Here is a 25,628-nt window from a genome sequence, read left to right as displayed (position 1 = left end):
AATCCCATTCTTGTCACTGGCCTCCTTTCAGTGGATTTGATGAGGCTGCTCCACCCAGTCTTTCCATGCTGGGGCACACCTAGCCTGCTTCCATCACATTTTTCCTATGCTTACCTTTTCCCAGTTGCTGTCACAAGTTTGGGATATGTCCTATCTCTGATTTCCTCTTTTGCCCAGACATGCCCCTTACATGTACCATGCAAGGGAACCCCTAAGATCAGTAAATAGGGCCTGTGTTCATAGGAAGGCATGTTACTGGGAAACTTTGTCCTGATTGAAAAGTGACAAATCTGTTCTTGTCTGCCTTGGCCACAGTGCTCACTAGGCCCTCAATAGCTGTTCGCTGGAACGGAACATGTTCTCCCTCCCACCACCAGATTATAGTTGAAGCCTGAGGAGAGGAGAGAAGGGGGCTTTGTCTGGTGGCTCAGACACTAAAGTGTCTGCCTGAAATGTGGAAGAACTGGGTTCAGTCTCTGGGTCGTGAAGATCCCCTGCAGAAGGAAATGGCAACCCACTCCAGTACTCTTGCCTAGAAAATCCCATGGACGGAGGAGCCTGGTAGGCTACAGTCCATAAAGTTGCAAAGAGTCGGACACGACTGAGCGACTTCACTTTCACTATTATCTCCAAAGTCTTAAGATATCAGGATAGAGGACAGTCTTTTCTTCAGCCAGTTGAATGAGAAACCAAAATATCCAGACATCAAAAACTCCACGTGGTTTTTCTAGGACAAGCTCCAAAGCCTGAGTGTGGGTTTGCAGGCTCCTTTTGTTTTGGCCAGCAAGGTATTCCAAAACAAATGTAATTTAAATATCTTTAAGTGAGACAAGTACTTTCTGGTTCTATTAGTTTCTGTCATTCTGTGTTTGGCCCTTATTTTGCCACTTCTCATTTAAACTCTGAAACCAAGTCCAACTTTATTTTCATTTCTCAATTTTCTCTATTCATACACCTAAGGAGGAACTAAAACTCTGCATGAGGAATCAGCAATTTATACAGGAAAAGATTAGCTTGTTCTCTGGACTACAATAGGCTAGGGGATCCAGGGTTGGTTTTATCCATTTAATCCAAAATTATTTTTTTGTCAATGGAATGGCTTGTTTGTCTTTCACTTGCATACTTTTGGGAAGGCAGATTCTGGCAAATGGTAGTATGCAAATTAAAAAAAAAGAAAACAAAATCAGTCCTGGGTGTTCATTGGAAGGATTGATGTTGAAGCTGAAAGTCCAATACATTGGCCACCTGATGTGAAGAGCTGACTCATTTGAAAAGACCCTGATGCTGGGAAAGATTGAGGGCAGGAGGAGAAGGGGACGACAGAGGATGAGAAGGCTGGATGGCATCACCAATTCAATGGATGTGGGTTTGGGTGGACTCCAGGAGTTGATGATGGACAGGGAGGCCTGGCGTGCTGAATTCATGGGATCACAGAGTCGGACATGACTGAGTGACTGAACTGAACTGAACTGAGAACTTATTGGAAGCCCAAGAAGTAATTTTTCTAAGGCAAAAAAAGATGTCTAATGCAAGGAGTTAAAACTGATATATATACATACAATATAAATATATAATATATATTATATATGTGTATATTATACATTATATTAATAATTATGTATTAATGTATGTATGTATATTAATATATTATATATTATATATGCATTACATACATACATACACACACACACACACACACACACATACATACTGGGACTTCTCTGGTAGCTCAGTCAGTAAAGAATCTGTCTGCAGTGCAGGAGACCCCAATTCAATCCCTAGGTTGGGAAGATCCCTTGAAGAAGGAAACGGCAGTCCACTCTAGTATTCTTGCCTGAAGAATCTCATGGTCAGAAGAGCCTGGCAGGCTACTGTCCATGGGTTGCAAGAGTGCTTTAGTAACTAAACCACTATATATATATGTATATGTATAATACTTTGGCTGTCCTATGCGGCTTGTGGGATTTGGTTGCCTGACCAGGGATTGAACCCCCACCCTTGGCAATGAAAGCATGGAGTCCTCACCACTGGACTGCCAGGGAATTCCCAAGAGGAGTCTAGTTTTAATAATATAAAAATATTTTTATTTATTATTGGGAGAGAGGAATAGCTACTTTATTCAGAAAGCCAGCAGACTGAGAAGGTTAGTGTCCTGCAAATTTTAACTCCTAAATCATTCTTCAGTTTAATATTACTACAATATTCCTGTTTATTCTGTTTGTATCTAATCTGAAATAATAACACAGACTCTTAACAGGTTAGTAATTGCAAGTGTGTTATATTCATGATTGCAAAACCATTTTGATACATTTGTCTGGTCTGAATGACTCAGTGTCTGGAGGCTCATGGTACAGAAGAAAATATGGATTAATTTGATTAATGTTTCGGGTAATTCTGGCACTGTTCTGTGTTTTGCAGAACATCATAAGTCATACAGTTCATTGATTCCATATCCTTGGGCTTGAGATTAGATCTTTTTATTCAATGTGCATGTCATTCATTTTATAGAGATGTTATCTATTTGTTCCTAAGTAATTAAATAATTTCACTTATTTTGAGCATAATTTGAAAAGTAGGGTTAAATTAAGAGGCAAATAAAGTTAAAAAGTTACTCTACATAAGATAAGGTATATAATGATAGAATTTTAGTATTTTCAGACTTCTAATATACCATCCTCAACTTCAATCTTTGCCTTGTACACATTCCATGAGAGCCTCACCTGGCTATTTTTTTTTTTTTTTTGACAAAATCCTTTGTCAATCTGCAAAGTAGTATTAATTCACCCAGTGGCATCAATCTGTCTTCTAGCTTTTTTGGTCATCAATTTGTATCAAGTCCCATATCCATCAACAAAACAATTTTTATCTCCATGGACATTCAATCAATTTGATACAGACTGGTCTCAAATGGCAAATGTGCACAAGGGCAAATTTACTTTTTTTTTTTTTGCAAATTTACTTTTAATAAATGTATACTCAAAACTTAAAAGGCAAAACAAACTGCTCCTGGCAAGTTCAGGTTCTCTGAAGGCAAGGACAGATAAAGATGGCAGGGAGCAGCTCTAAGTTATTCACGACTAAAGCTCATGAACTAACTGGATTGTACTGACGAGAACCAAGTAACACATTAGAAATATGGAGGGTATACTGCCTCACCATCTTTATTCCTTCTAACTCCAGGCTCCATGGAGAGAGAAATGACTAAATCTCTATTTTAATAGCTGCTGTCAAGTATTTTGCTCTGTAGGGCCTATTTCAGCAGTTCCTGGTGGCAATATATGGCATTTCCCTGATTAAGAGCCATTTTATAACTTGTGTAATTGGCCACAAATCAGGGGAATGTCATAATGTAGCAGGAAAACATTCCCATCTCCGTCAGAGCCTTGGCTTGGATTTCTGGAGGAATTATTACTTGAGTAGTTTGTGGGTTTTCATTACTTTAAATAATGTACTACCTGAAGTACAAAAAAGGACATTTAAACTAATGAACCTTTCTGTCACCTAACCCTGGCTACCACACCTGTCCTTGGATTTCTTTTTCCCTTAGAGAAAAAACTCTTGAAACATAAGATTCTTTTTCCATTTTTATAACACCAGTGTTTGTGGGGAAATAGAGTCAACGACAGGGCTGGGAGCAGGGTGAGGAGACTCAGCATTCCCCTAGGTGTGGAATTCAAAGGGGCCCCCCAAGACTCAGTGTTCAAGATAAAACGTTTTCATGCAGTATTTTTTTAATCACATTTAATTCAAAAAAGATCAATATGAGCAAAATATTAAACATTTTCAATAGAAGCAGAATCTAACCCTGCACTTGTATGGCCGGACCTCCCACCTCACCCTGATCTCAGCTCTGGGCGAGCGCACTGGGGTGAAAGGCATGATGACCAAGTAACGGGGTGACCCGACTCGCCAGGTGAGGAGAGCAGGTCTGACTCTACAGCTATTGTTCAGGCTGAGATGAATGCAGTTTCCTGAATAGGATTATACATATAAGGGGTCATATTTCACCTATGATACGCAATCCAAAGCATTTACTGTCAGAGTGCTATCCATGATGGAGACAAAACGTGTAATCCCATGCCAGCCTCTATTGGAAATCAAAGACTATTCATTGAGAGCATTGGCAAATATAAATGATAAAAATATCTTTTCTTCCTAAGGTTAGTAAAGACAAACATTATTCTTTTATTTAAAAAATATGCTTATTTCCTGAATTGAGATAGTCACTGTGATACTATACACCAAAATACAAAGCTAAAAAGAAGATCCTGCTACTGTCCTTAAGAAGATGGATGCTAAGCTCATGGCTGTGATGATTCGACAACTCTGTGAGAAAGGGGTACACAGAGGAGGCATGTAATCCAGATGGGGTGCCAGGCCTCCCAGAGATGATAACATTTGGACTAAATCTTGAAGGTCTGGTAGAAGGTAGTTGGTTGGAAAAAAGGGATGGGGAGGAGCTCCAAAGAGAAGTATGAACACTGCAGAACGTGGAGGTTTGAAATGGCAGCAAGTTTTCAGAGAGCATGAATATCTCAGTAAGGCTGGGGAGCTGGATGCAAGCCAGAAAAGGGGAAGGAGTGAGACCAAAGACAGAAACAGGAGGCAATTACATGAGAACAGGAGATATTTGAATGAAATAATAAATATAATAACTTATCTAGAATGTGGGCTGTATTGAATTTTTAATGCAAAACCCATGCCATATCAAGGCAGATATTTTATGCACTTTGATCTTTGAATTAGGGATAAAATACACAAAAATGTATTTAGGAGGCAAAAACTTTTTCAGAGATGTGCCCCACTAAATCAAAAGCTGCACAAAGATATTTATACTTATTCACTCATTTGTGACTATAATTTCTAAAGTCAAAATAGGTGGCATTTGATGCTCTTTAAAAGTTGCCATACTTTAAAAATTAAAAGTTCCTCTACTTAAGACACAGATGAAATGATGTTACAGAAATTAGGTTTAAAAATTCTGAAGTAAAAAAAAAAAATCTGAAGTAATGCCCAGTACAAATTGATGTGTGAAGGCAAAATATAGTAAAACTGATAAGATAGTATACTTGCACTAAATCTAGATAGTAAAAATAATCGTTAACAACCACGGTGCAACGATTACATTTTTCCAATAATCTGATAAAATATCCTACCAATTACAACTACAATTACACTGAAAATAATAATAAAAAGAGATCACACTAACCTTTTACATCATTTGCTAACTTCTTGGCTTCATTAAGAATTCCGAAGCTTTTCTGAAGAGAACCTTTGGCACCTTCCTTTAATGAACCCTGAGGACCTGTTGCCTGTGGGCAGAAAAAGAAGTGTCACGTTTCTAAAACCAAAGAATGAAGGAGTCGAGCTACCCTGAAGGGAGCTGGTACACCGTTCACCCTTAGGAAAGCATTCTGAACTATGCATGCAGAATAATACATTATCATCATGTATTTGTGATTAAAGTGAGGAGATGAGAAGAAAGTCTAGAAGAGAACCCTTGGGAGTCCCAACACTTATTTAAAGGCAGGTACAGAAAGTGGGACTGGCAAGGTGGTTGAGATTCCAGAAAGGACAAAGAGAAGCTAGGAGAGCATGATATCAGAAATCGAGAGACACAGAAGTGGCTCAGAGCGTGGTGAGTGGCAGTGTTGAATGGCCGTAACTGGTCAGGACTGTCCAGCGCTGTCAAACGGCCAAGCAGACTGAGAACTAAGCGCATCCTTGACTTGATCCCTAAGCACGTCTCATTCCAGCTGTGGGATAAGTGGAGGAAGCATCTCCTGTCCCCTAGGTGTTGAAATGAGGAAGAACAGTGTTCCTCTTCTGAAGGTATCTCCAAGTATTAAAATAAAACCTTCTAAATGACAGGCTCTGAGCCACAATCATCTCCTAGCAAAGATAGATTTGTTGAGGCTTGAACTAAGAGAGGTGTCACAAAGATAATAGAGTGAGATGGGAAAGGATTGCTTAAAGTGAATGTTTAGTTATCCATTTTAATAATGTTTGCATGTCAAGAGTCATTACATACCAAAAGATAAACCAAATAGGGTCTTACAAATTTAGATCTTGTAAATTCTAAATTGGAAGAGTATTTCAGAGTATAAGAAAAGCTAGTGAATGCTAAATACTTACTGTTGAAGTTATAAATCTGAACTCAGGTTAGCCCAGACATAATACTCTTCAACTACATTTCCAGTGGTTTAACAACATTTTTTATCATACCATTTGAACACTAAACTAGGAGAGATTAGAGATTGCTACTGTTGTGGTAAAATTTATTTTAAGGTGTTATTCCAACAGCTTTCACTTAAATAATCTATTGCTTATAAAACAGATTGATTAATACTATGATATCTACAAAAGGCCACATTGGAAACATCTACATAAACAAAAAGAATCTGTGCATTTATATCTAGCCTTTGCAAAAAGAGCTGCCTGACAACTCTGACAAATTATGCTGTGGGAAGTGGACACTCTCTTCAACTGAGAATACAGAAATTCTTGGTTCTATGGTGTCTGTGGGGAATTAGATACAGTAACGTCATTTAAGTGTCATTTATTTTGAAAAAAAGGTAAGAGTGTCAATATCAATGGCACAACTCCAATGTACCTTACTCAAAAAAATAAGCCTCCATTACCTACTCAGCTTCATATAGAAGCTTCATATAGAATTGTTCCAAATTTATATGCCATTCTTACTCCCTTGGTTACAGGTTTCCTGAATCAAAACAGATTAGAGAAAGGAAATTACAAAGAAAGAAGAATGAAGATTCTCTAAGCACATGAAAGCAGCCGAAGTAACAGCTGACAAAGTGACAATGAGGAAAGAACACCGACTTGGAGAATCTTTAAATCTCAGCAATCCAAATCTATTTGGATAAGGATGAAACAGGCTTCAGTAGATGCCAATATTGACAATGATGATCCGGAGCCATCAGGATAATACTAGATGGAGCTAGACAAAGCAATCAAGCAAGGGAGCAAGCTTTCCCCAGAGTCTTAAGGTATGAATTCCTTTCTACAGGACCATGGTCTGGTGAGAATCTAACAACCAATATTTTACAGCTGATCTTGGATATGCAAAGGAGGCAAAGGGGTAAAGGAGGGAGATAGAGTTGACTTGCTATGCATAAGAAAATTAATGAAATGACGGGAGAGAAAAGAAGGGCCGGACAACATGAAAAAGGCTAGTCTGAGCTGTGGAAATTCGGAGGGACTAGGAAGAGTGATGGGCAATGTTCACTTTTTTCTACTTTCTTACACTTTTCAACAGTTTCAGTGAGGTATAAATAACCTTACCATACTTAAAATTTTCAATTTGATAAGCTTTGATATTTATACACCCATGAAACCGTCAAACAATTGAGGTAGAGAACATACTCATCATTTCTTTTCATACCCTCCCTCCCACTCCTCATCCTTCCTTATCTCCACATAAGCACTACTATGGTTTCCAAAACTTTTAGTTTGTATTTTATGGACTTTTATATATTAGAATCATCCAGTATGTAGTACTCTTTTGCTTGTTTGGCTTCTTTCATTCAGGGTAATTATTTTGACATTTATCCATGTTGTGTGCGTATCAAGATGTGATCTCTTTTTTATTTACATAAATACATGTGTGTGTTCCATTGCTCAGTCATGTCCAACTCTTTGTGACCCCATGGACTATAGCCTGCCAGGCTCCTCTGTCCATGGGATTTTTTCCAGGCAAGAGTACTGGAGTGGGTTGCCATCTCCCACTCCAGGGGCTCTTCCTGGCCCAGGGTTCGAGCTGGCATATCTTGCATTTCCCACCCTGGTAGGTGGATTCTTTATTACTGTACCACCTGGGAAGTCCCACATGGAGATGTCCCAATCTATTTATTCATTCACTTCTTGATGGACATTGGATTGCATCAGCTTTGGCTATTCTAAACAGAGTCACTATTAACATTTGTATACAAATCTTTGCATGAACATATGATGATTTCTCTTGGAATGAAAGACCTCTAAGTGGCGTGGCTAGACTATTTGGTGGATATATGTTTACGCTTTTAAGAAACAATCAACATGCTTTCCAAATTATCTGTACTATTTTTAATTCTCACTAGAAGTGGGTAAGAGTTACAAATGTAACTATATCCTTGTCACTACTTGATATAGTCGGTCTTTTTAAGATTTTAGACATTCTAATGGTGTGTACAACATTTGGGTTTTAATTTGCATTTTCCTTGCAACTAATTATGCTGAGTATCTTTTCATGCGCTTTTCACCATCTTCTTTGGCTGTGTCTGTTAAAATTTTTTGTACAAGTTTTTATTGGGTTATTTGTTCTTAGTGAGTTTTGAAAGATATTTATGTATCATATGGATACAAATCCTTCATCAGATATGTAATTTGCAAATACATTCTTCTAATTTGTAGATTATCTTAATAAACGGTTCTGTGTTTTAACATTGTCAGAATTTTTCCATCTAGGTTTATGAGGGATATTGGTCTATAATTTTCTTTTTTTTCATAATGTCTTTGGTTTGTACCATAGTAATACTGGCATTATGGAATGACTTGGACATATTTCCTCATTTTCAATACTCTGAAGAATTAATTACTTCTTTATAAAATGTTTGGTAGATTCACCAGTGAAATCATGTGGAACTGAATTGTGTGTGGTGTTTGTGTGTGTGTGCGTGCGCATGTGCAGGTGTGGATGTATATAAGGGTTTTAAAATACAAATTTAATTCTTTAATAAGTATAGGGCAAAGAAGCACTCCAAAATAATAAAGAGCTGATGGCATAACAGCAACGTACCAACAGTCCAGGTTTAAAAGACAAGTCTTTCATGTGATGACAGAATGGAAAAGACTAACATGATATGGGTGAAGAGAACTGCTTCAGTTTGTTGGAATCTGGAGAGTTCCTTTTCCAACACTGCTTAGTAAGTCACTGAAGCACATCAACAATATCAGGCCTGTTGATGAAGCAGCATTTTCCAAGCTAATTATACTTCATACATATTTATAAGCACCACATCTGAGTTTCTGAGCCGTTGTCTACAGCATATGTGAAATATAAATGAGGTTCTTAGAGTTGCAAGATATTTTGTTTCCTGCTTTTTAGAGATTGTATTTTTATAAATAAGTTATTCTCTCTCTATATATACATATATATATATATATATATATATAAATTACCTAAAATCTTTTATTACATCACACAAAATAGGATCTAGTAGTATATATAGGTTGCTACATGTTTTGTTAGCTAATAAATCATTTATGGAAAATGTGAGATAATTTAAATCATTAGAGAAGGAAAAATACAAGAAAAAAACCGATAAAGTCTACAAAGATTTAACAGAGGCTTGGCACTTAATTGGCTTTTAATACATGTTAGTTTTCTTCTTTCTACTATTTGTTAAATATTCATAGTGACTTGTTAAGGCACCATGTCATTGATTAATAGCTGAATGAATTGATTGATTTACCTAATAAAAGTTTATAGCTCGTTCAAGGAGAAGGAAATGGCACCCCACCCCAGTACTCTTGCCTGGAAAATCCCATGGACAGAGGAGCCTGGTAGGCTACAGTCCATGGGGTCGCAGAGTTGGACACGACTGAGTGACTTCACTTTCACTCTTCACTTTCAAGCATTGGAGAAGGAAATGGCAACTCACTCCAGTGTTCTTGTCTGGAGAATCCAGGGACAGAGGGGCCTGGTGGGCTGCCATCTATGGGGTTACACAGAGTCGGACATGACTGAAGTGATTTAGCGGCAGCAGCAGCAGCAGTTCTTTCAAGCACTGGAGTAAGCTCTGATATTCACAGACGGAATGACTGCCTTCTCTAACCGAAGTGCAGTGGAGTGGTACAGTGCAGTGGCAAAATTCCTTATACAGAAAATGATTACTGCCACAATGGAGCATGGAAATATCTAGGTGTGTGTTGTCAGAGGAGGCGCTCTTAGGGAAGAAGATAACCCACATGTGACTGATTTATTATTTAAATAAGCAAATTTTAAAGTTATTGTTTGTATTTCTTTCTATATTCTTATTATTTTTCTAAGTGGCCTTCAAATAACTTCTTTATTAGAGATAAATTTCCTGAATTCATTGAAAAAGTTGGCACTAAGGAGAGACATATAATTGTTGTTTGTTTTTGTTTTCTATAGAAAGTACTAGCTGAAAATTCATCAGCATGGTTTATAACTTATTTTGTTATGAAATAATTTATTTTAGAAGACAAGTCTTGCACATTTCCAAAGGGGATAATTTGTCAAGATAATATGTGACTTAGATGATTATAAACTTAAAATATTTTTAATAAAGAAAGCTGTCCAAAATGTGCAGAGGTATATGTAAGGACTGATAATTAGCCGCAATGTGTTTATGTAAAATATATGTCAGAAAAAATTTATATTTGGGCATGTTAGACTGTTGCTAAAAATTAGGGAGAAATTTCTTACTATAAGAAAACAAGTTCTTAGAAAAAATGGTGGGTCTAGTCTTGTATATATTTTAAAAGATATAACTTTTGAAAATATTGAAAAAATGTATGTGATGCTAATTAGATATATTAAGCTATAAAAACAGTTATGCAAAAGTTATCCATTTGTACAAAAACCATCTGTACAGGAAACGATATGGACAGATAAACAATATTATAAAAGTGATCGTGGTTAGTGAGATTATACACATTTTAGATTTTCTTCCTTTTGCTTGTCTGTATTTCCTATTTTTGTATACTGGATATGAACTGCTTTTGTCATAAAAGATCACTTTCAATTTTAAAATAAGAAAATCACCGTGTATTGATTTTAAATGTGTTTTTAAATAACCTACATTTCAAAAATCTGCAGGATACTAAAATGAAACACTAAATCAAAAATGAGTTCAGAAACAATCCAAAGGAATGACTCTGGTCAAAAATCTGGTGAAAGGCTGTAGATCCTGGCATCACATAATATCCTAAGATGGGACAGAGGTTAAATGAGCCTCTGGAGGACTGAAGGCAACTGAGAAAGGAGACCAAATGATGGAATAGAAAGCCTCTAAAAATTACTTATGAGAATTTAGAATTCATGACTGTGAATTTGCAGCTCGATAATACCAAGAAAGACAATCAAGAGAGGATTTAAAAGTATATTTAGGCCTCTCTGGTCATCTAGTGGTTAAGAATCCACCTGCCAATGCAAGGGACATGAGTTAGATCCCTTGTCTGGGAAGATCCCACATGCAGTGGGCAATTAAGCCTATGGGCCACAACTCCTGAAGCCCATATGCCTAGAGAATGCCTAGAGCCCCGGCTCTGCAACAGTGAAGAAGAGTCCCCTGTTCTCGGCAACTAGAGAAAGGCCACAGCAATAAAGACCCAGCACAGTCAAAACTAAATAAATAAATCTTTTTTTAAAAAAAAATAGTATATAGAATAAACCTGGCTTAAAACTCAACATTCAAAAAACTAAGATCACGGCATCCGGTCCCATCACTTCATGGTAAAGAAATGGGGAAAAAGTGGAAACAGTGACAGATTTTATTTTCTTGGGCTCCAAAATCACTGCAGACAGTGACTGCAGCAATGAAATTAAAAGATGGTTACTCCTTGGAAGAAAAGCTATGACCAACCTAGACAGAGCATGAAAAGGCAGACGCATGACTTTGCCTACAAAGATCCATATAGTCAAAGGTGTGGTTTTTCCAGTAGTCATGTATGGATGTGAGAGTTACCATAAAGAAGGCTGAGCACCGAAGAATTGATGCTTTTGAACCATGGTGTTGGAGAAGACTCTTGAGAGTCCCTTAAACTGCAAGGAGTTCAAACCAGTCAATCCTAAAGGAATTCAACCTTGAATATTCACTGGAAGGACTAATGCCGAAGCTGAAGCTCCAACACCTTAGCCAACTCATTGGAAAAGACCCCGATGCTGCGAAAGACTGAGGGCAGGAGGAGAAGGGGGCGACAGAGGATGAGATGGTTGGATGGCATCACTGACTCAATGGACATGGGTTTGAGCAAATTCTGGGGGATAGTGAAGAACAGGGAAGCCTGGCGTGCTGCAGTTCATGGGGTTGCCAAGAGTCAGACGTGACATAGAGACTGGAAAACAACAACAGGTATAGTAACTGAGTGAAACAGGTTTCACCAATCACAGTCTGAGCGCCATCGCTCCAGCGCCTCTGGACGCCGCTGACTGTTGCCATGGAGTAGGCACTAGACAAGCTATTGAGGGTGGCATTGGTGGGTATCAATGAGTCTTGATTCTGAGTAAAGACAATGGAGAAATGTCTATTGATTTAGAGACCATCCTTAGAGGGCTTATGCCTTTCTTTCCATTTAATGTCCAGAATCAAACTCAACATGGCAATTTCACTTCCTGATTAGTCCTATATTTATTCCTGTTGGTGGAAATCTCAAGTAGCAGGTCTGAGAGCACTGCTGTCTTGAATAAAATTAGTTTAAATTTACATTGTATTATAGCATCACCCCAAAGAGTTTCTGTGTTGCTGACTAATCAAACTCTTTGATTTCATTTCTAACAATTTATGCCCTGAAATTTTAAATATATCACATTCTGGGTAATAAAACAGAAGCTTGTTTCTCTGCTTCCAATAGATTTTTAAAAGTTACTTACTCAAATCAGTATATCATGTTAGCTGGCTTAAGGAATACCATTTTCAAACACAGATTCAATATTTTTCTGTGTAACTTAGACCCTCACTGACTTTTTCATATTTGCTCTTGCACAAATCAGTCAGTTCTTAGATAAGTTGCTGAATTGCTGATGGAGAAAAAATGCTCACCAGTTTTATTGACAGATTCAATTGTCAAACCTATTACGGATTATACTACTTTTTCCATTAACACTACACTGGTATAGAATTTAAATTCCAATGATTATAGATATTAATAAGAGGTCAAAATTACTGTTTGAATAACTTCTAAGTAATGGCTAACAGAATAAAATACAAGGTATATGTGAGTTAAAGTTTAAAACTTAACTGACACTATATTTTATCAGGCCTTTGATTGCAATGTGTATTCTGCTAATATTTGCAGTTCTTTATGTAGGAAATAAAAACTCAAAAATGACCTTGCAAGTATTCTTTATGTATTTTGGTTCATCCAATTACACAAAGCAAATATTAAATAAGACAGACCGAAGAGAAGCTATGACCACATTTCTAAACAAATACTCATTAGAAATACCTTAATGTTTAATCATACTATTGCAAAATTCACAGTATTTGACTATATGATTTATTGACCAGTAGCAGTGGTATTAAAAGAATTTAGCTATGTAAGGATTCAAAAACTAATTTAAAAAGAAGAGATTATTAGGAATAACACTACTAATATTAAAAGAAAGAATAATAAAAATAATAAGAAAATAAAAAATGTAATAAAGGAAAAGAATAAATAAGGTAGTAAAAGTTGGAAAGTGTTATTTTTACTAACATGACAATAAAAACTTAAATGATAATTTATGGTTTGAGGACAGGCCGGAATTCTATTTATCTTTATTCCTATGTGTTTCATAATGTCTCTATATATGAAGTACAATAAATATGTGGCTTAAAAAAAGGTTTAAAAACAAAGAAAACATTGAAAATGTAGACATGCTTAACACCTCATGTTAATAAACAGTTCAGAAGTTACCTATTAGAAGCACCACAACTGCATCAAAGAAGGATAATTGGAGACTGAATATCAAACCAGGTTAAAAAATAAATTTTAAGCTTTGGGGATTATTAACTATTGGCATTAAGCCAAGAAAGAGATCAGAAGAGAATGTGCAGTTTCTTAGAAAGCTACACTTCAGCTGACACAGCTCAGCATCCAACTTGTAGGCAGATCTTCTAATCCTCAAATTCTGACTATCTTCTTCCCACATCCTGATTAGGAAATTTCAGCACACCCCTTGAACTTAATTCTAATCACTAAAAGAAACAAACAAACAACTTACAAGACTACATTTAAATTAAACTACTATTAGACTACATTTAAATAAATATTCATAGACGATTTCAATCTAAGTAGGGAAATAAATTTTATATTTCTTTTGAAATTTTCTTCTCTATTCAAGGAGTCCCTTGTGGCAGTGTAAATATCTAATCTATTCTGAAAATCTGGAGTATCCTAGCCTTTCTAGATTCCTAGTATCAGTGTTTGGAGATGGGAGGGAGCAACTGACATTTAGTGATCAGCTACTGAACACCAAGTATTACCTACATGAAGATCACAGAATCTAGTAAAAGTGAAATTCTCACAGAGTTACTAGTGTTTCTGTCCTCATGAGGGCTATTTTTAGCTTAACTTTTAATTCTGGAGACATTCTCTTTTGGGAAAAGGAGGTAGGAGTTAAACAGAATGCCATGGTCACCAGAACCTGAAGTCACAGAGCAGAAAGCAAGCAGAGATTCAGCATATTTTAAAACTCCTGACGCTGCAGCTGTGCGCTCAGGGTCTGACCCAAAGTCTTTTTTCTCTAGATTATTTTAAGATATTGTTTTCTCTTTCTCTTTGACTTCCATAGTCTAACAATGATCTTGCCAGGTATAGATTAAATTTTACTTCTCATGAAGTGTGAGTGCTTAGTCACTCAGTCGTGTCTGACTCTTTGTGACCCCGTAGTCTGTAGCCCACCAGGCTCCTCTGTCCATGGGGATTCTCTAGGCAAGAACACTGGAGTGGGTTGCCATGCCCTCCTCTAGGGGATCTTCCCGACCCAGGGATCAAACCCAGGTCTCTGGCATTGCAGATGGATTCTTTACTGTCTGAGCCACCGGAGAAACTCATTTATCGTGAAGGGCTTTCTTTGAGAAGTTATCTTTCACCAGCCCTTGAAAATTTTCAGTCTCTCTTTGACTATTACTACTTCCCTGTTCTCACTCTTTCAACTTCTGAACCCCTGATAGATTTACATTGCTTTTTTACAAGGTATATTCCTTGTCTTTTACACTTCTTTTATATTTTACCATGCTTGCTGCATTCTGGGTAATGTATCAACTCTTTCAATTAATTCATTCTCTTTCTCCCTTGTTTAGCTTTCCCATTAATTTTTAGTTATACTTACTATATACTTTTTATTTTTAGAAATTTTATTTGCTTCTATTATACATTTCCATAATCTTCTGTAGTTTTTCTTATCACTCTTTTCTATTTTTTAACATTGCAATAATTTTAAACACTTTTATTGTATATCCTTTCAGATTTTTGAAAAACTTCAGGATCATGTTATATACTTTGCCTGCCTACCCTCTTTCCTAGTTGATTATTTACGGTGTAGCTAAACAGACCACTTTTCTGTGCCTTTCTAGATATTCTAAGGGTTGCAAGAACCAATTCCTCTCTACTCTGTTAAAATTTTAGCTTGGAAAGTCTTGTACCATGCAAACTTCAATCCATATGTAAAAATATATGGTATAATTTGGACTTCAATCTGTAGGCTTGTGGTTTTAGTAGCTTATGAGAGACATTTTTCACAACTGGGGCATGAAAAGAACCAAGATTCCTTGGCATGCTCTGGTCTAGAGGGAGTGCTCATTGATGAGAAAATTGTTTGGAAGTCTCACAATTTTGCATACTTTCAAATAGTCAAAAAAGACTCCTTCGTTTATAGGTTTAGGATGATGTTTCTGATGTTTTCTCTCCCTGCTCAGGCTTTTAAAATCCAGCCTCTAGACATATGATCTATATTTATGTTCCAAATTCAGTGAGTCACTAAGATGCCAGCTTTAGGATGTGCTATTATGCTTCTCTTGTTTTTATTTTCAGATTACCCTTTTGTTTCCTCTTTCCAAAATAAAGTATGTGTTAAATTTTGGGAGTTAGAGCTTTATCTAACATTTCTGTGAATTTCTCACATTAGGAGGGATCTAATTAATTCAGGCTGCTATGTTATCAGAGCTCCCTGACAATTTCTTTCTAGTATCCTTATTTTCTAACAGGGTTTTTCTATCAACCTGCTACATAAGAGTAAATTTACAAAAATCCAATTTATTCTCTAGACTCTCAACCCAAAAGCAAGAAAAAACTCCTTTTGAAGTTTCTATGGATTTTTACTCTCCTTACATTAAGGAATTAACAGTGGGAAGTCACTTTACAACAGCAGTTCACGTATTTATTTGGAACAGGTGTCTAAGGCTTTGCTGCTGCTAAGTCACTTCAGTTGTGTCTGACTCTGTGCAACCCCATAGACGGCAGCCCACCACCCTGGGATTCTCCAGGCAAGAATACTGGAGTGAGTTGCATTTCCTTCTCCAATGCATGAAAGTGAAAAGTGAAAGTGAAGTCACTCAGTCATGTCCAACTCTTTGCGACCCCATGGACTGCAGCCTACCAGGCTCCTCCGTCCCTGGAATTCTCCAGGCAAGAGTACTGGAGTGGGGTGCCATTGCCTTCTCCGATCTAAGGCTTTAAACCTACTTAATTTTAGGTATATTTTTCTCTTGGATAATTTTTCCAGATTTCTCCCCCTCTCTGTAATTCCTATAAAGTCTACATAACATTTACACAGCACTGTTCTTTACTAACTATCCCACTATTATTTTTTTTATGAGAAAAAGAATTACTTACAAATTACCCTCACCTTCTTCTGCATTTTACATTATTTTTGTTTGGGAAAGATCATGCTGCAGATATTTAGACTCACAGCTTCCAGGAATGATGCATAATTGCATCAGCTGACAGAACATGGTTTGGAGAACAAAGAGGAAGACCACATTGAGCACTGGAGTTGAAAGTCAGTATAAATTCTCAATTTCTAATGCTGATTCTTAGAGAAGATCAGACTAAACACTGAGCCTGAGACTATTAATAACTGAGAAAGAGGGTTCTGGATTAAAGAGTGTGTATGTGAGAGAGAGAGGGAGAGAGCTTTAGATGGTAACAGAGATTGTAGTGTAAAGAAGAGGGTACAGAAGAAAATAAAGAAATCTTCAGCTACCACGGGACATGAAAAAGTGATTCTTTTTATGCAAGATACCTAGGGAAGGTTGGACTGCCTACGTTTTCTACCCTGAAGTGTATATCACAGAACACGTTCCATTCACTCTGAGAAAAAGAGAGAGGGAGGAAGGAAATTAAGAAAGGAAGGAGGGCAACGTTTCAGGTTGATGGAGACTGTGTGGTTATTATGTGATAACTCTTCATGATCTTAACGAACAAGAACAATAGAATCCATTCTACATTAGCCTTCCGTTTTGTCGCTGTTGCTTGCTGTTTGGATATACCAGATTCAAGTGTACATCATCTAAGAACTTCCCAGTGGAAAAGGGCAGAGGGTCTCATCTCCCAATGCCCTGAAACCATGACTACTGTCATCCCAAGGCTCCAGCAGCATATAAAATCTATTCCTCATCTACTTCTAAAATCAGATCTGGTTGATAAAACAGGTTTTAAGTTCACCTATGATCTGGAAATGTTTTTCAAGATTTAATTCTCTGTTGTTTTAGAGTCTGAGGACTTTTTATAGCATCAAAGCAATTGAGATTAGAAAGAAATTACTGGACCTTCATATTCTATTTTTGAAAGAGTGATATATTTCCCTTCTCTTTTTCCTTGTGCCCACCAATGAGAAGTATGAAATGAGATGTTATCTTTGAGACTGTGTATAGGGGAAACAATAATTTTATACCAACAATACAATAATAGTAATTTTCCCACCCAACACTAATAGAAAATTGGAAGTATGAAAGTGTTAGTCACTCAGTTGTGTCTGACTCTGCGATCCCATAGACTGTAGCCAATCAGGCTCCTCTGTTCATGGAATTCTCCAGGCAAGAATACTGTGAGTTGCCATTCCCTTCTGCAGGGGATCTTCCTGTCCCAGGGATGGATCTGGGTCTCTTGACTGTAGGCAGATTCTTTACCATCTGAGTCATAAGGGAAGCCCATTAGAAAAGTAGTAGTGTTTGTTTTTTCATAAAGTTTATGTTCCTATGACTAAGCTAGACAGTGTGTTGAAAAGCAGAGACATCACTCTGCCTAAAAGGTCTGTATAGTCAAGGCTATGGTCTTCCCAGTATGGCTGTGAGAGGTGGACTGTAAAGAAGGCAGAGTGTCAAAGAACTGATGCCTTCGAACTGTGGTGCTGGAGAAGACTCCTGAGAGGTCCTTGACAGCAAGGAGATCAACCAGTCAATCTTAAGGGAAATCAACCCATTGGAAGGATAGATGCTGAAGCTCAAGTTCCAGTATTTTGGTCACCTGATGTGAACAGTTGACTCACTAGGAAAGCTCCCGATGCTGGTAAAGATTGAAGGCAGAAGAAGAGGGAGGGCATCAGAGGATGAGATGGCTGGATGGCAACACTGATGTAATGAACATGAACTTGGGCAAAATTCGGAAGATGGTGAGGGAGGGAGGCCTGGCGTCCTGTGGTCCATGGGGTTGCAAAGAGTCAGACATGACTGGGTGACTGAACAACAACATGCTCCTAAAATAATATTTCATTTTGAGATGTAAATAAATTAAATATGCAAGATAAGAGGTTGTTGCTGTTTACATAGCAACTATACTACAATATTTAGTTGTTTATAGACTCCACCTGCTCACTATTTAATTAAAATAAAGGATCAACTTTCTTCTCACTCATATTTTCCTTTCAATTACATTGTTGATTATGTGTGCATTACAAATAGGTAAACTTAAGCAGATTTTTAAAAGTGAAGTGGCTTTAAAAATGTCAATTATGCTTTAAGATTATTCCACCATTCATTTGGGGATTTTTTTCCCTATGTTATTTTCAATGCTTTTTTTCCTTCTCATATTATCTCACATCCATTTTCTTCACAGTAATAATTGGTTGTTTTATTGCTTGTCTAACAGGTCTTTTTTCCTTCTTGTATAAATTCCTCTTTTGCTTCTTTGTACTTTGTTTTTAATTCATTAAAGACTTTCTTCCTTCTTTGTAGGCCTAGATTCAAATGACTCTTTCATACATAAATAATAAACTTAATCTTACTCTTCTATGTTTATCTATAGCTGTAGCAATAATACCAGCTCTTACATTTATGAAATGCTAGTTCTACCTAGGTAATTGCTCAATTTAATGGCAAATATATTTCTTTTCTAGCACAATAGAACTACATTATAATGAATTATTAAAATTAAAACTTTATTTATTCTGTTCCCGAAACACAGTCTACCAATCTTTCTGACCAAATCAGTCTTCTGTGTGTTTGCTGATAGCCATTTAATAAATCAATGATTCTCTTTAGCCTTTACTTAGCAATTTTTCAGACATTTAATTATTTTTACACAGCTTATGGGGACGGAATAACAATAATAAGTGGACATGCTGTATGCATTAAAACTTCTCCTAGCTCCATGTTTGAGTTTGGCTAGCCTATCATGTATAAGCATCAGTGCTGAGGAAAAGTGAATATTTCATGTTGGCGTGAAAATGAGTCTCCTAAGTGTGAAGTGGTAGAGTCAATTCCTACGTAGGTTGATAAGAAGGCTGGGGCCCCTGAGGCGGCAAAAGGGGCCTGGGGCTCTCAAATCAGAGATAGAGGTCTGGAATTCTCAAGGAGGAGGAAAGGACAAACACCTTTTCCCCCCTGTACATTCCTTAGTCACATAAAAGGTTTTTTTCTTTAAGCCTGGAACTGATGACTACACAACAAACAACTCAGTTTAAACTCTGTACTAAGGATTATATAACAACAATGTATCCTCCTTGAGGACAGTTTCTCCTCCCTGAAAACCTTCTGACTAATCCTGATATCCTTAGAATGTATATTATGGGAATGGGTCTGGTAGGATCTTTCTATTGTTAAGTTCTAATCCTGTCATCCTAAAATGTAAATTATGGGTGTGGGTCTGGTAAAATTTTTACAGCCTTGAGACATTCTTTTGATTTACTGTAATAACTAATTAAAGAAGTATATAACTCCCTTGCTAACACTAGTGAGGGGGGCACCTCTGTCCCCCTTCTGATGTCTGTGTCAGAAGCTGTCTCTGTCTCTTTTCAGACTTTAATAAAACTCTGCTGCACAAAAGCTCTTGCGGGATCAAGCCTGGTCCCTGGGCCCGAAGCTAAATCTTCTTTGGAAATCAAGAATCGGACAGTGTTCACCATAAGCTATCATCCTGGGGGCTCGTCTGGGATCTTCAGGACAAGGCAAGAACATTCAGAGCTCTAGGCTCTCTGCTTTCTCCATACACAAGTTTTCTGCTTTACTTTACTACTCTGCGGTGCGCGCTTGAGCGAATGAATGACATGCCCTGCGCAAGGCAAGCAGAGCCCAGCTCTGTGGTTTTGCGGTGTCTCATAAGGACTGAGTTCAGTTCAGTTCAGTTCAGTTCAGCTCAGTCTCTCAGTCGTGTCTGACTCTTTGCGACCCCATGAACCGCAGCACGCCAGCCCTCCCTGTCCATCACCAACTCCCGGAGATTACTCAAACTCATGCCCATCGAGTCGGTGATGCTGTCCAGCCATCTCATCCTCTGTCATCCCCTTCTCCTGCCCCCAATCCCTCCCAGCATCAGGGTCTTTTCCAATGAGTCAACTCTTCGCATGAGGTGGCTAAAGTATTGGAGTTTCAGCTTCAGCATCAGTCCTTCCAATGAACACCCAGGACTTATCTCCTTTAGGATGGACTGGTTGGATCTCCTTGCAGTCCAAGGGACTCTCAAGAGTCTTCTCCAACACCACAGTTCAAAAGCATCGATTCTTCGGTGCTCAGCTTTCTTCACAGTCCAACTCTCATATCCATACATGACCACTGGAAAAACCATAGCCTTGACCAGACAGAACTTTGTTGGCAAAGCAATGTCTCTGCTTTTTAATATGCTGTCTAGGTTTTAATATGCTATTTTAAAAGCTATTTTAATATGCTTACTCCTTCCAAGGAGCAAGCGTCTTTTAATTTCATGGCTGCAATCACCATCTGCAGTGATTCTGGAGCCCAAAAAAATAAAGTCTGACATTGTTTCCATTGTTTCCCCATCTATTTCCCATGAAGTGATGGGACCAGATGCCATGATCTTAGTTTTCTGAATGTTGAACTTTAACCCAACTTTTTCACTCTCCTCTTTCACTTTCATCAAGAGGCTTTTTAGTTCCTCTTCACTTTCTGCCATAAGGGTGGTGTCATCTGCATATCTGAGTTTATTGATATTTCTCTCGGCCATCTTGATTCCAGCTTGGGGTTCTTCCAGCCCAGCGTTTCTCACGATGTACTCTGCATATAAGTTAAATAAGAAGGGTGACAATATACAGCCTTGACATACTCCTTTCCCGATTTGGAACCAGTCTGTTGTTCCATGTCCAGTTCTAACTGTTGCTTCCTGACCTGCATACAGGTTTCTCAAGAGGCAGGTCCAGTGGTCTGGTATTTCCATCTCTTTCAGAATTTCCCACAGTTTATTGTGATCCACACAGTCAAAGGCTTTGGCATAGTCAATAAAACAGAAATAGATATTTTTTCTGGAACTCTCTTGCTTTTTTGATGATCCAGCGGATGTTGGCAATTTGATCTCTGGTTCCTCTGCCTTTTCTAAAACCAGCTTGAACATCTGGAAGTTCACGGTTCACATATTGCTGAAGCCTGGCTTGGAGAATTTTGAGCATTACTTTACAAGCTTGTGAGATGAGTGCAATTGTGCGGTAGTTTGAGCATTCTTTGGCATTGCCTTTCTTTGGGATTGGAATGAAAACTGACCTTTTCCAGTCCTGTGGCCACTGCTGAGTTTTCCAATTTGCTGGCATATTGAGTGCAGCACTTTGACAGCATCATCTTTCAGGATTTGAAATAGCTCAACTGGAATTCCATCACATCTACTAGCTTTGTTCATAGTGATGCTTTCTAAGGCCCACTTGACATCACATTCCAGGATGTCTGGCTCTAGGTGAGTGATCACACCATCGTGATTATCTGGGTCATGAGTATCTTTTTTGTACAGTTCTTCTATGTATTCTTGTCTGACAGAATGTGGTCCACTGGAGAAGGGAATGGCAAACCACTTCACTGTTCTTGCCTTGAGAACCCCATGAACAGTATGAAAAGGCAAAATGATAGAATACTGAAAGAGGAACTCCCCAGGTCTGTAGGTGCCCAATATGCTACTGGAGATCAGTGGAGAAATAACTCCAGAAAGAATGAAGGGATGGAGCCAACGCAAAAACAATACCCAGTTGTGGATGTGACTGGTGATGGAAGTAAAGTCCAATGCTGTAAGGAGCAATATTGCATAGGAACCTGGAATGTTAGGTTCATGAATCAAGGCAAATTGGAAGTGGTCAAACAGGAGATGGCAAGAGTGAATGCCGACATTCTAGGAATCAGTGAACTAATATGGACTGGAATGGGTGAATTTAACTCAGATGACCATTATATATACTACTGTGGGCAGGAATCCCTTAGAAGAAATGGAGTAGCCATCATGGTCAACAAAAGAGTCCAAAATGCAGTACTTGGATGCAATCTCAAAAATGACAGAATGGTCACTGTTCGTTTCCAAGGCAAACCATTCAATATCACAGTAATCTAAGCCTATGCCCCAACCAGTAATGCTGAAGAAGCTGAAGTTGAACGGTTCTATGAAGACCTACAAGACCTTTTAGAACTAACACCCAAAAAAGATGTCCTTTTTCATTACAGGGGACTGGAATGCAAAAGTAGGAAGTCAAGAAACACCTGGAGTAACAGGAAAATTTGGCCTTGGAGTACGGAATGAAACAGGGCAAAGCTAATAGAGTTTTGCCAAGAAAATGCACTGTTCATAGCAAACACCCTCTTCCAACAACACAAGAGAAGACTCTACATATGGACATCACCAGACGGTCAACACTGAAATCATATTGATTATATTCTTTGCAGCCAAAGATGGAGAAGCTCTATACAGTCAGCAAAAACAAGATGGGGAGCTGACTGTGGCTCAGATCATGAACTCCTTATTGCCAAATTTAGACTTAAATTGAAGAAAGTGGGGAAAACCACTAGACCATTCAGGTATGACCTAAATCAAATCCCTTATGACTATACAGTGGAAGTGAGAAATAGATTTAAGGGACTAAATCTGATAGACAGAGTGCCTGATGAACTATGGACAGAGGTTCGTGACATTGTACAGGAGACAGGGATCAAGACCATCCCTATGGAAAAGAAATGTAAAAAGGCAAAATGGCTGTCTGAGGAGGCCTTACAAATAGCTGTGAAAAGAAGAGAAGCGAAAAGCAAAGGAGAAAAGGAAAGATATTCCCATTCGAATGCAGAGTTCCAAAGAATAGCAAGGAGAGACAAGAAAGCCTTCCTCAGCGATCAATGCAAAGAAATAGAGGAAAACAACAGAATGGGAAAGGCTAGAGATCTCTTCAAGAAAATTAGAGACACCAAGGGAACATTTCATGCAAAGATGGGTTTGATAAAGGATAGAAATGGTATGGACCTAACAGAAGCAGAAGATATTAAGAAGAGGTGGCAAGAATAATGATTGAAAGCAGCCCCAAAAAGCGGAGCCTTGTCTCTGCCAATGCCAAGAGACACCCAAAGTCCCTGCAAGGGGAGGGACCAGAAATGGGCAAAGTGTGTGGACCGAACTTTGCTTTCTTGGTCAGCTTTTCCTGGTCTCTTTGACCATTTCATAATTGCATGAGAAATTAGGACTGCTAACCTAATCTTCTGGATCATAGACTTTCAAGGGAGTAGTGATCCATGCTGTTACTATGTACTTTTACTTAGACCCCAAGTACAGAAGCGCCTAGCCTTGCTAGGAGCTGAAAGGTACTAGAAGCACATATGGAGCGAGGTAGAATGCTAGGAACATCTCTCAGGCTAGAAGTTACTCTCTTGGCTGCCTGTCTCAGGGGCCAGCAACCTGAAAGTGCGTCTGTTATGGCTGCGCCTCCTGTCTGTATGGACAGAAGCACTGCTGGTGACCATGAGGTTTTTGAGGACACAGGGTGGGAATTGTGGAATCTGGTCAGATTGGAAATGCAATGCGCTTCTTCCTTTGATAGCGCAAGGTCTTAGTGGACCAGAGGAGGCTCTCTGATGGCTTCTGTCTCAACTCCTTAGATATTCCTTTTGTGGAATCTGTAGAAATGAGCTGGAAGGATTGACCCTAATAGCTTGAGAACAAAAATCACTTTTTCCTTGCTGGCCAACCCTCCACCACCTCTTTAGCTATCACATATACTGGTGAGGTGACACTCAGGAGGGACATCTTGGTTGTTATTTGTCTCTTTATGACTCACCCTTTCTAATGAGGTCAGGACGACACTCAGGAATGTGTGCGGACACACGTAAGACGGATGCTCTCCCTAGTCCTAGCTTGGGAAACATTCCCGGAAATTACTCCGGCAAATCAAACAAAGGTCTCAGTGGTATGGAACTAAATCAATCTGGGATGCCATCAGGTCTACCCCTGGTGCATCTCTACCCCGCCTCAGTGGTAGAACTGGGAGAGACGAGTAAGACGCCTGCGTCGTAAGGGACAGACTAAGTCTGACTACGGAAAGAAAGCTTTGGTGGAGAGTCTGCTACACCCCTGTCTAGAGCAGGGAAGGATGCTTCTGGCAGAAAAAAGCCAAGGCTGTGGATACTGCTTTTTTCTCTCTTACAGATGGGAGCTAGCAGTTCCAGAACCACTTCTTTAAAATGTATTTTTAAAAATGCTGGGACAAGCTTGATCCCCAGAATTTAAAAGACATGCCTGATCTTCTGTGATCCTGAATGGCCACGGTAGCCTTTGGAAGATGGGGAACACTGGCCTGTTAAAGGTCTCTCAATTATGATACGGTTTTACAACTAGACCGGTTCCATAGAAAATAAGGGAAATAGGTAGAAGTGCCTTATGTGTTGTTCTTTATCTCTCTGCGAGACATGCCAGACTTACGTCCCAAGGGTGCAGATTTTGGCATGAAAGCTTCAGCTGCCTCCTCTTCTCTTACTTTGCCCCTTTATCCCTTTATCTGGGGCTCCCAACTGAACAAGCTGAAAGTTAGGACACCCTTCCAGGAGGGGCTGCCTCAGTCTCGGTAGAAATTCAAACAGTAACTGCAGTTGAGACTATCTAGAGGATCCAAAAGGTACACAGAATCCTTTACGGGACTAGCTTTACTTTATGACTTTACTTGGAGAGATGTAATGCATGTCTTGGGACAGACGCTAACTCCTGACTTGACAGCTTGAGTTTTGGGGGAAGCTACTACTTTCGGAGATGAATGGCCTGAACATGAGACAAGGGGAAAGAGGGAACACGAAATAGTCCTCCTTCCTATTGGGAGCCAAATGGTTCCCAAAGCAGAGCCACTTTGCCAGATATATTCTTAAAGGACTCAAGCAAGCGCAAACTAAGACTTTAAACTATGCTAGGTTGGCTGACATAGAATAGGGAGAGGAGGAAACTCCTCATAAATTCCTAGATAGATTATGGGAGGCTCTCCACAAGTTTACTGACGTTGATCTTGAAATTACAGAGGGAGAAATGATCTTAAAAGATAGATTTCTCACTCAGTCAGCTCCAGATATCTGCTGTTAAGTTATGAAAACAGGCGTTTGGGTCAAATCAGTCTTTGAAAAACTGTTGCAGCTGGCTCAGATGGTATATTACGGTAGAGAATATGAGGAGGAAAATAAGAGGCAAAAAAAGAACCAGGCAAAATACTGATGCCCCAACAATGGCTGTTAGACCTGCTC

At 38.6% G+C, this 25,628-nt stretch overlaps 1 protein-coding gene across 7 annotated transcripts in view; it reads right to left on the bottom strand.

Moving 5' to 3' along the window:
- The window catches only part of LAMA2 (laminin subunit alpha 2), a 648,848-nt gene that overhangs the window by 96,196 nt on the left and 527,024 nt on the right, over positions 1–25,628 (bottom strand). For all 7 annotated transcript variants that reach the window (XM_043888304.1, XM_043888305.1, XM_043888300.1 and 4 more), the window contains one exon: positions 5,210–5,312. In XM_043888304.1, the coding sequence (XP_043744239.1) occupies positions 5,210–5,312 (103 nt within the window). The remainder of the gene's footprint in view (positions 1–5,209; positions 5,313–25,628) is intronic.

Source organism: Cervus elaphus, chromosome 26, assembly GCF_910594005.1.
Source record: "Cervus elaphus chromosome 26, mCerEla1.1, whole genome shotgun sequence".
NCBI lineage: Eukaryota > Metazoa > Chordata > Mammalia > Artiodactyla > Cervidae > Cervus > Cervus elaphus.
The sequence above is the reverse complement of the archived record's forward strand: the minus strand, read 5'-3'. Positions and strand labels throughout refer to the sequence as shown.